Source organism: Chiloscyllium plagiosum, unplaced genomic scaffold, assembly GCF_037043375.1.
Source record: "Chiloscyllium plagiosum isolate Xiang-an unplaced genomic scaffold, Cpla_swu_hap1 HiC_scaffold_53X, whole genome shotgun sequence".
Lineage (NCBI taxonomy): Eukaryota > Metazoa > Chordata > Chondrichthyes > Orectolobiformes > Hemiscylliidae > Chiloscyllium > Chiloscyllium plagiosum.
In genome coordinates, this window is record NW_028270191.1 from 22924075 (window position 1) to 22935973 (window position 11899).

Below are 11899 nucleotides of genomic sequence, written 5' to 3' on the forward strand. Positions count from 1 at the left end.
AATCTGAAATTAAGAAGCTAATGATGACCATGAAACTGTTGCCAATTGTCAGGGAAAGGAGAAAGTGAGCACTGCAGATGCAGGAGAGTCAGAGTTGAAAAGTGTGGCGCTGTAAAAAGCACAGCAGGTCAGGCAGCATCAGAGGGGCAGGAGAGTCGATGTTTCGAGCATAAACGTCATGCTCGAAATGTCAACTCTCCTGCTCCTCGGATGCTGCCTGACTGGTTGTGCTTATCCAGCGCCACACTTCCTGACAGTTGTCAGGAAAAGCCCATCTGGTTCATGTCATCTGGGAATTAGGGCCAGACCATTCAGGAGAGATGTTAAGACACCAAAACAGGAATTACTAGAAAAGCTCAGCAGGTCTGGCAGCATCTGTGGAGAGAAATCAGAGTTAACATTTCGGGTTGAGTGACCCTTCCTCAGAACATTCTGAGGAAAGGTCACTCGATGACTGTATGACCCAAAACATTAACACAATTTCTCTCTCCACAGATGCTGCCAGACCTGCTGAGCTTTTCCAACAATTCCTGTTTTCATTTGATTTACAACGTCCAGAGTTATTTCCATTTTTATTGAGATGTTAGGAAGCACTTCTCCACACAAAGGATGACAGACCTCTTCCATTGAGCAGAAGATACAGTAATTTAAAAACACATACCAACACTTCTGAATGGACTTCTCCAATTTCATATTTAATGTTGATCTCGCTCTCTGTGCACCCTCGCTGCAGCCATAACACTATTCCTCGCTCGGTTCTATCACCCTAATGCACTTCGTACAGTATGATCTGCCTGCACTGCACGCAAAACAAAAGGTTTCACGGTACCTAGGTACATGTGACAATAATAAATCAAAATTAAAAAAAGATGTTTGAAACTCTCTTCCACAAACATCAATGAATTCTGGATCAGTTGTTCATTCTAAATCTGAAGTAATACCTTTGCATAACAAAAACATGTCTAAGGTATATAGGCCAAAGGCAGGTATATAGAGTTACACCACAGATCAGCCACAGTCTTGTTGAATGGAAGGACAGGATTGAAAGGGTGAATGGCCTACTCGTGTTTCTAAATGTTCTTTAGGGAATGAAATCTGCCATCCTTACCTGGTCTGACTTACATGTGACTCCAGACCCACAGCAATATGGTTAAAACTCAACTGCCCTCTGGGTAATTAGGGATGGCCAATAAATGTTCGCCCAGCCAGTCATGTCCTTATCTCGTGAATAAATAACAAAACTCACTTCGTACTGTTCACCCGCCTTCATGTTCACCATCTTTGGAAAGCTCTCATTCCCTTTTCAATTCTACAACTCTTTAAAAATGATAATCGGCTGTTGTGCTCAGAGCTTGCCTAACCTTGAGTTGCCTTGCAGCCTCAAAGCTCCCAGATCCAGCCAGAATCCCAGGACCGAGAGAGATCAGGTCTACATTTCCATGGCTAGGGGAAGGGAATCCAATTTAAACAATGCAAATGCCACAATCCTCTTGCTTTGCTGTTCGAACAGCTTTATGTTAAATATTAAAAGGAGGCCTTCACAGAACTGGGGTAGGGTAGGTATTAACCTTTCAACGCTACAACTTGGGTTCAAATCTAGTCCAAAAGCTTTCTTCTGTATCTGACTGGACTTTCCCTGATATGGGAGAGTGCGATGTGGACACTGGGTGCCTGAAGTGGGAGCTGTTCCATTTCCTAGCATGAACATTCCTTCAGCTTGAATACAGCCATCTGGAGGAAACAAACTTGGATGCTCGAGGTGAACATTCTCTGGTTAACCCCTCAGTGTGGACTCATCAGCTGGTCAAACTCAGTCCATTTCCGGTCTCCTCAATAAAATGTAACTTCTGGTAGTATACCTCTGTTCAGTCAGTAAATTTTAAAAATAGGTTCTCCAGAGAGGTGTGCTCTCAGGACACTCCAAAGCACAACTAGCCAGTGACAAGCTTTTCAAAAAGAGTAGTCTTTGCTTTATTCTTCCATGGAATGTGGGCATTGTTGGAAATACCAGCCTATTGCCCATCCTTAATTGCCCTTGAACTAAAATGTCTTGCTCAACCCTCAGAGGGCAGTTAAGAGTCAATTGCTGTGGGTCTAGAGTCACATGTAGACTGGGTAAAGACAGCAGATTCCTTTCCTTAAAGGACATTTAGTGAACTAGATGGGCATCTCTAATAATTGATTATAGTTGTCACAGTCACCAAGACTGAGATGAGCTGTCAATTCCAGATTTATTCATGGAATTTAAATTCCACTCGCTGCCAAGATGGGACTTGAACCCAGGTCCCCAGACTCACCAGCCCGAACCTCTGGATTACTGTGTCACCACTTCCCCGTTAAATGCACATTGTAATGTCAAGAAACATAACAGCGAGCTCCCACAAGCATCAGTGACCAGCGCATGCTGTGGCCACATCAGCTGGAATTCCTCAAGTGAAATGCAGATGTTGAAATTGCAAAGTGACATCTAAGTGGCAGACAGAAGACTCATTCAGAAGATGATGCCTCTGATAGCACTACCCCCTCTCTGGTGCCAGGGCGTGAACCCACAGCCCTCTGATTTCAAGGAAAGTGAGTTCCCACCCGAGCCACATATGCAATAGAACAGAGGATGGAGAATCTCTCTTTAATAAGCATTTAAAAAGGAGGAACAAAACAACACTGTCAGAAAATCATATGTTGGTCAATTTCACAAATGCCACTGGCCAATTTCACTCCTCTCAGTTATAGGACAGCAGTCGTCAGACACACAAGGGCAAACCAAAGTTAGATATTATCCTCACAGCCCAACTGTTCCAGCTCAAATCTTAGCAGGCCAGCATCTATTCCATAACATGTATATTCTCTTTACAACATTTGTAGCAATGTTAAAAATATGCCCGAAAAGGAAGAAATAAATTTTAGAAAACTGACAAACATGCCTGGATTTGGAATAAGGCAAAATCCCTGAGAAAAGCAACTGAATGCAAAGTGATGGCTGTTTCAACAGCAAAATGAGGTTAAGCAGTTCCGAGTTAATATTTGGAATCTATCAGGGCTGGATTGGAACTGCAAGAACAAGATAATTGCGAAGGGGCTGTGCAGTGATATTACTGGCAATCGCTCCACACTTTTTCCAGGGGGTGGAAAATTATGTGGCTAATTCGGAGTTTGCTTTGAAGGGGCCCTGCTTTGGCAAGAATGTTGCCAGTGAGTTGAATTGCCATGGTTAGAGATCTGCGTTATGGCAACATATATCCAATAGTAAGGATACCAACCACTGCCCAATGGCACAGTCCACAGCAGGACATGGGAAAGTTCTGCACAACTATGGGTATGCAGATGCCATTCAATGATGCCATGCATGGTCCCATTGTGCCACACTGCTGTACATGAGCAGCACTGTCATGCCACACCATTCATGGAACCTTTATGGTGCCATGCCATTCAGGGCACCACCACACCCTTCATTCTACCACTGCACCATGTGATCACAACACACATGGGACGAAGACATCATGCATGGCACCAGCCTACTAGGCATGGCATCAACATTACATGGAAGTAACATAATTCGCTGCACCACAAAAGACACAGTGACAGTGCCACTTCTGCCCACTGTTATGCCATGAAACACTGCCCAACTCCTGCCCTCAGCTACAATGCCCTGCAAAAGCTGGGGTGCAGACAGAAAGGACCAGCGCAAGTCCACCACCTTCTGAGCAAAACCAATTCCTGATGTCTCAATCGTGTGTTGTATAGGATGTTCCTATGAAGCTCATTGACAATGGGTCACTGCCCAAGGGCATTGATCTGACAGACACAAAGTGAAGGTTGCACACATTCGGGGGAGGAGGGGGGGGGGGGTGAAGATAGCGGCTTTAATCTCAACTCGTTCAAAATTGTACAAGAGAGCTTCGGCGGATGATATACCCCCGACACCCCGGGCAAGCAATCCTCCCAAACTTGCTCCCAGTGACAAAAAACCCTGCGCAACTGATCATGATTTCAACGCGTGAAACAGAAAGAAAACACCGTCAGCTTAAAAATCAACCGCGCGGAACACAACATCACCAACAAGGATACGAAACTAAAATGAGAGAGAGAGAGAGAGAGAGAGAGAGACATATGTAAAATATACACAGACAAGGGGTAGATACTGTTAACATACCTGCTTCGCTGTGGAGATTCTTAAAGGGACATTTGAAAAGATCATGTTAGGTCAGTTTACAGTGCCGTCCCTCCCACCCTTCACCTGGAAACAGCAATAGTTCTTGGACGAGAGGGGATTGCAACAGTGAAAGGCACCTTGAGTTCAGTCAGAACTGAGAATCTTCTTTCTTTACATACAAGACAGAGAAAGGGCTTTGGGGTGAGGACTTCAACTGATGTCAAAATTCCAAAATCTAGCGAAATCTAAGGGGGTGGGGTGGGGGGGAAGAGAGAGAGAGAGAGAGAGAGGAGGGAGGGAGGGAGGGGTGGTATGTATTCGTCTGAAAATGCCCCCTGCAGGCTCCTCCCGTCTCAGATTTGCCACATTACTTGCAGCTCTCTTCAATTTCCTTGCAGTTCCAGGCTCAACCACTCGGAACCCGGGGAGGGGGGTGGCGGGGGGAGAGAGGCGGGGACCATCGCTGGAGCATGTGATCCCTCCGAAAGCTGGGCGAGAAAATCCGCTCCTCTCTCTCTCCCCCCCACCCTCCGGTATCCGCCACTAGCAAAGCCCCGGCTCCTTACGGTACATCACAATGGACGGTGACTGTTGCAATCTTCCCTTGAAGCAGCCTCCACCATCCTCTGTGAAAACTGGAATCAATTGTCTTCGTTTTGCATGCCAGAAATTCCCCGGGATTAAATCCGTGAAACAGGCATTTGACCAGGGGGAAAAAAAAACCTACAAACCCGTACAAGCTCCGACTATCCACTGGCTGACCTTTTATCATCAGAACCCACCTTCTTCACCATTCGTCATCCATTATTCCCACTTTCTCCATTCTCCTCCTCTCCCCCCGCACCCCACTTCCGACTCCACCCCCCCCCCCGCACCCCACTTCCCACTCTCTCCCCCCCGCACCCCACTTCCGACTCTTCCCCCCGCCCCCGCACCCCACTTCCCTCTCTCCCCCCCCAAACCCCCACTTCCCACTCTCGTCCCCCCCCGCACCCCACTTCCCACTCTCTTCCCCCCCCCCGCACCCCACTTCCCACTCTCTTCCCCCCCAAACCCCACTTCCCACTCTCTTCCCCCCCCCCGCACCCCACTTCCCACTCTCTCCCCCCCGCACCCCACTTCCCACTCCCCCCCCCCCGCACCCCACTTCCCACTCCCCCCCCCCCGCACCCCACTTCCCACTCTCTTCCCCCCCCGCACCCCACTTCCCACTCTCTCCCCCCCGCACCCCACTTCCCACTCTCCCCCCCCCCCCGCACCCCACTTCCCACTCTCCCCCCCCGCACCCCACTTCCCACTCTCCCCCCCCCCCCCCCCGCACCCCACTTCCCACTCTCTCCCCCCGCACCCCACTTCCCACTCTCCCCCCCGCACCCCACTTCCCACTCTCCCCCCCCGCACCCCACTTCCCACTCTCCCCCCCCCCCCCCCCCGCACCCCACTTCCCACTCTCCCCCCCCCCCCCCCCGCACCCCCCCCACTTCCCACTCTCCCCCCCCCCCGCACCCCACTTCCCACTCTCTCTCCCCCCCCCCCCCGCACCCCACTTCCCACTCTCTCTCCCCCCCCCCCCCGCACCCCACTTCCCACTCTCCCCCACCCCCGCACCCCACTTCCCACTCTCCCCCACCCCCCCACCCCCACTCTTCCCCTCCCACCCCACTCTTCCCCTCCCACCCTACTCTTCCCCTCCCACCCTACTCTTCCCCTCCCACCCTACTCTTCCCCCCCACCCCACTCTTCTCCCCACCCCACTCTTCCCCCCCACCCCACTCTTCCCCCCCACCCCACTCTATCCCCCCACCCCACTCTATCCCCCCACCCCACTCTATCCCCCCACCCCTCTCTATCCCCCCACCCCACTCTATCCCCCCACCCCACTCTTGCCCCCACCCCACTCTGCCCCCACCCCACTCTGCCCCCACCCCACTCTTCCCCTACCCCACTCTTCCCGCACCCCACCCCACTTCCCACTCTTTCCCCACCCCACCCCACTTCCCACTCTTTCCCCCACCCCACCCCACTTCCCACTCTTCCCCCACCCCACTTCCCACTCTTACCCCCTCCACCCACTCTCCCCTCACCCCACCCCACTCTCTCCTACCCCCACTCTCTCCTACCCCCACTCTCTCCTACCCCCACTCCCCACCCCCCCACCCCACCCCCAGTCTCACTCTCCCCTCCCCACCTACCCCACTCTCCCCTCCCCACCCATCCCACTCTCCCCTCCCACCCCCACCCCCAACCCACTCTCCCCTCCCAACCACCCCACTCTCCCCCTCCCACCCCCACCCCCACCCCCACCCCACTCTCCCCTCCCACCCCCACCCCACTCTCCCCTCCCACCCCCACCCCACTCTCCCCTCCCACCCCCACCCCCACTCCCCCCCCACCCCCCACCCCACCTCCCCTCCCTCCCACCCCCACCCCACCCTCCCCCCCCCCCACCCCCACCCCACTCTCCCCCCCCCCCACCCCCACCCCACTCTCCCCCCCCCCCACCCCCACCCCCACCCCCACCCCACCTCCCCCCCCCCACCCCACCCCACTCTCCCTCCCCCCACCCCCCACCCCACTCCACTCTCCCTCCCCCCACCCCCACACCCACCTCCCCCCCTCCCACCCCCACTCCACTCTTCCCCACCCTCCCACCCCCACCCACTCTTCCCTCCCCCCACACCCCACCCCACCCTCCCTCCCTCCCACCCCCACCCCACTCTCCCTCCCCCCACCCCCACACCCCACTCTCCCCCCCCACCCCCACCCCACTCTCCCACTCTCCCACCCCACACTTCCCCCCCCCACCCCACACTCCCTCCCCCCCCCCCACCCTCCCCACCCTCCCCCCCCCCCCTCCCCACCCTCCCCCCCCACCCACCCCACCCTCCCCACCCCCCCCCCACCCCCCCACCCCTCCCCTCCCCCCCCCCCCACCCTCCCCACCCACCCCACCCTCCCCCCCCACCCTCCCCACCCCCCCACCCTCCCCTCCCTCCCCCCCCACCCCATCCCACCATCCCTCCCACCCCATCCCCCACATCCCACCCCCCCCACCCACTCTCCCCCCCCCCCCCCCCACCCCCACCTCCCCTCCCCCCACCCCACCCCACTCTCCCCACCCCACTCTCCCCACCCCACTCCCCCCACCCCACTCCCCCCACCCCACTCCCCCCCACCTCCACCCCACTCCCCCCCACCCCCAACCCACCCCCCACTCCCCCCCTCTCCCCCTCCCCACCCCACTCCCCCCCACTCCCCTCCCCACCCCACTCCCCCCTCTCCCCTCCCCCCACTCTCCCCTCCCCCCACTCTCCCCACCCCCCACTCTCCCCTCCCCCCACTCCCCCCTCTCCCCCCTCCCCCCACTCTCCCCACCCCCCCTCTCCCCTCCCCTCTCCCCCCTCTCCCCTCCCCCCACTCCCCCCTCCTCCCCCACTCCCCCCCTCCTCCCCCCTCCCCTCCTCCCCCCCACCCCACTCCCCCCCACCCCACTCCCCCCCACCCCACTCCCCCCCACCCCACTCCCCCCTCCTCCCCCCCCCCTCCCCCTCCCCCCCTCCCCCCTCCCCCCTCCCCCCTCCCCCCTCTCCCCTCTCCCCTCTCCCCCTCCCCTCCCCCCTCTCCCCTCCCCCCACCCCACTACTCCCTACCCCACTCTCCCCTCCCCCCCCACTCTCCCCTCCCCCCCACTCTCCCCTCCCCCCCACACTCCCCTCCCCTCCACTCTCCCCTCCCCTCCACTCTCCCCTCCCCTCCCCCCGCTCTCCCCTCCCCCCCCACTCTCCCCTCCCCCCCCACTCTCCCCTCCTCCCCCCCCACTCTCCCCTCCCCCCCCCACTCTCCCCTCCCCTCCCCTCTCCCCCCCACTCTCCCCTCCCCTCTCCCCCCCACTCTCCCCCCCCACTCTCCCCTCCCCTCCCCCCTCCCCTCCCCTCTCCCCCCCACTCTCCCCTCTCCCCCCCACTCACCCCTCCCCCCCCACTCTCCCCTCCCCTCCCCCCCCCCCACTCTCCCCTCCCCCCCCCCCACTCTCCCCTCCCCTCCCCCCCCCACTCTCCCCTCCCCTCCCCACTCTCCCCCCCCCCCGCACCCCACTTCCCACTCTCTCCCCCCCCCCCCGCACCCCACTTCCCACTCTCTTCCCCCCCCCGCACCCCACTTCCCACTCTCTTCCCCCCCAAACCCCACTTCCCACTCTCTTCCCCCCCAAACCCCACTTCCCACTCTCTTCCCCCCCCGCACCCCACTTCCCACTCTCTCCCCCCCGCACCCCACTTCCCACTCTCCCCCCCCCCCCGCACCCCACTTCCCACTCTCCCCCCCCCCCGCACCCCACTTCCCACTCTCTCCCCCCCCCGCACCCCACTTCCCACTCTCCCCCCCCCGCACCCCACTTCCCACTCTCCCCCCCCCGCACCCCACTTCCCACTCTCCCCCCCCCCCCCGCACCCCACTTCCCACTCTCTCTCCCCCCCCCGCACCCCACTTCCCACTCTCCCCCACCCCCGCACCCCCCCACTTCCCCACCTCCCCCACCCCCACTTCTCCACTCTCCCCCTCCCACCCCACTCTTCCCCTCCCACCCTACTCTTCCCCTCCCACCCTACTCTTCCCCTCCCACCCTACTCTTCCCCTCCCACCCTACTCTTCCCCCCCACCCCACTCTTCTCCCCACCCCACTCTATCCCCCCACCCCACTCTATCCCCCCACCCCACTCTATCCCCCCACCCCACTCTATCCCCCCACCCCACTCTTGCCCCCACCCCACTCTTGCCCCCACCCCACTCTGCCCCCCACCCCACTCTTCCCCTACCCCACTCTTCCCGCACCCCACCCCACTTCCCACTCTTTCCCCACCCCACCCCACTTCCCACTCTTCCCCACCCCACTTCCCACTCTTACCCCCTCCACCCACTCTCCCCTCACCCCACCCCACTCTCTCCTACCCCCACTCTCTCCTACCCCCCACTCTCTCCTACCCCCACTCTCTCCTACCCCCACTCTCCCCTCCCCCACCCCACCCCCAGTCTCACTCTCCCCTCCCCACCTACCCCACTCTCCCCTCCCCACCCATCCCACTCTCCCCCCCCACCCCCACCCCAACCCACACTCCCCTCCCAACCCCACCACCACCCCACTCTCCCCCCCCACCCCCACCCCCACCCCCACCCCACCTCCCCTCCCACCCCCACCCCCACCCCACTCTCCCCTCCCACCCCCCACCCCACTCTCCCCACCCACCCCCACCCCACTCTCCCCCACCCTCCCACCCCCACCCCACTCAACCCTCCCTCCCACCCCCACCCCACTCTTCCCTCCCTCCCACCCCCACCCCACTCTTCCCTCCCTCCCACCCCCACCCCACTCTTCCCTCCCTCCCACCCCCACCCCACTCTTCCCTCCCTCCCACCCCCACCCCACTCCACTCTCCCTCCTCCCACCCCCACTCCACTCTTCCCTCCCTCCCACCCCCACCCCACCTTCCCTCCCTCCCACCCCACCCCACTCTTCCCTCTCTCCCACCCCCACCCCACTCTTCCCACTCTCCCACCCCACTCTCCCTCCCACCCACCCCACTCTTCCCTCCCTCCCACCCCCACCCCACTCTTCCCTCCCCCCCCCACCCTCCCCACCCTCCCCCCCCCACCCTCCCCTCCCCCCCCCCCACCCTCCCCACCCTCCCCCCCCACCCTCCCCTCCCTCCCCCCCCACCCTCCCCACCCACCCTCCCCTCCCTCCCCAACCCACCCTCCCCTCCCTCCCCAACCCACCCTCCCCTCCCTCCCCATCCCACCCTCCCCTCCCTCCCCATCCCACCCTCCCCACCCTCCCCATCCCACCCTTCCCTCCACCCCCATCCCACTCTTCCCTCCCCCCCCATCCCACTCTTCCCTCCCCCCCCATCCCACTCTTCCCTCCCCCCCCACCCCACTCCCCCTCCCCCCCCAGCCCCACCCCACTCTCCCCACCCCCACTCTCCCCACCCCACTCCCCCACCCCACTCCCCCCACCCACTCCCCCCCCACCTCCACCCCACTCCCCCCCACCCCCACCCCCACTCCCCCCCACCCCCACCCCACTCCCCCCCACCCCCACCCCACTCCCCCCCACCCCACACCCCCCCCTCTCCCCTCCCCACCCCACTCCCCCCCCTCTCCCCTCCCCCCACTCTCCTCCCCCCACTCTCCCCTCCCCCCCACTCCCCCCTCCCCCCACTCCCCCCTCTCCCCTCCCCCCCACTCTCCCCTCCCCCCACTCTCCCCTCCCCCCTCTCCCCTCCCCTCTCCCCCCCTCTCCCCTCCCCCCACTCCCCCCTCCTCCCCCACTCCCCCCCCTCCTCCCCCCTCCCGTCCTCCCCCCACCCCCACTCCCCCCCACCCCTCCTCCCCCCCACCCCACTCCCCCCCACCCCACTCCCCCCCACCCCACTCCCCCCCCACCCCACTCCCCCCCACCCCACTCCCCCCTCCTCCCCCTCTCCCCTCCCCCCTCCCCTCCCCCCCTCCCCTCCCCCCTCTCCCCTCCCCCCTCTCCCCTCCCCCCTCTCCCCTCCCCCCACCCCACTACTCCCTACCCCACTCTCCCCTCCCCCCCCACTCTCCCCTCCCCCCCACTCTCCCCTCCCCCCCCACTCTCCCCTCCCCCCCACTCTCCCCTCCCCTCCACTCTCCCCTCCCCTCCACTCTCCCCTCCCCCTCCCCCCGCACTCCCCTCCCCCCGCTCTCCCCTCCCCCCCACTCTCCCCTCCCCCCCACTCTCCCCTCCCCCCCCCCACTCTCCCCTCCCCCCCCCCACTCTCCCCTCCCCCCCCCACTCTCCCCTCCCCCCCCCACTCTCCCCCCTCCCCCCCCCACTCTCCCCTCCCCCCCCCCACTCTCCCCCCTCCCCTCCCCTCTCCCCCCCCACTCTCCCCTCCCCTCCCCTCTCCCCCCCACTCTCCCCCCCACTCTCCCCCCCCACTCTCCCCTCCCCTCCCCCCTCCCCTCCCTCTCCCCCCCACTCTCCCCCCCACTCTCCCTCCCCTCCCCCCCACTCTCCCTCCCCTCCCCCCCCCACTCTCCCCTCCCCTCCCCCCCCCACTCTCCCCTCCCCTCCCCCCCCCACTCTCCCCTCCCCTCCCCCCCCACTCTCCCCTCCCCTCCCCACTCTCCCCTCCCCTCCCCCCCCACTCTCCCCTCCCCCCCCCACTCTCCCCTCCCCTCCCCACTCTCCCCTCCCCTCCCCCCCCCACTCTCCCCCTCCCCCCCCACTCTCCCCTCCCCTCCCCCCCCACTCTCCCCTCCCCTCCCCCCCACTCTCCCCTCCCCTCCCCCCCACTCTCCCCTCCCTCCCCCCCCACTCTCCCCTCCCCTCCCCCCCCACTCTCCCCCTCCCCTCCCCCCCCACTCTCCCCTCCCCTCCCCCCCCACTCTCCCCTCCCCCCCCCACTCTCCCCTCCCCTCCCCCCCCACTCTCCCCTCCCCTCCCCCCCAACTCTCCCCTCCCCCCCAACTCTCCCCTCCCCTCCCCCCCCCCACTCTCCTCTCCCCTCCCCCCCCCCACTCTCCCTCCCCCCACTCTCCCCCTCCCCCCCCACTCTCCCCTCCCCTCCCCCCACTCTCCCCTCCCCACCCCACTCTCCCCTCCCCTCCCACCCCACTCTCCCCTCCCCTCCCACCCCACTCTCCCCTCCCCTCCCACCCCACTCTCCTCCCCTCCCCTCCCACCCCACTCTCCCCTCCCCTCCCCACCCCACTCTCCCTCCCCTC

The 11899-nt window shown here is 62.6% G+C and overlaps 1 protein-coding gene across 6 annotated transcripts in view; it reads right to left on the reverse strand.

The window, feature by feature from the left end:
* Positions 1 to 11899, reverse strand: part of LOC122543290 (RNA-binding motif, single-stranded-interacting protein 2-like) — a 261569-nt gene that overhangs the window by 241578 nt on the left and 8092 nt on the right. For 2 of the 6 annotated variants that reach the window (XM_087985530.1, XM_043681794.2), the window contains exon 1: positions 4151 to 4428. The exons of 3 other annotated variants lie outside the window; for them this stretch is intronic. In XM_087985530.1, coding sequence (XP_087841656.1) covers positions 4151 to 4195 — 45 coding nt within the window. In that variant the 5' untranslated portion in view covers positions 4196 to 4428. Of the gene's footprint in view, positions 1 to 661; positions 849 to 4150; positions 4429 to 11899 lie in introns of those variants that run through there. One more of the 6 variants, XM_087985532.1, reaches the window with a different exon arrangement.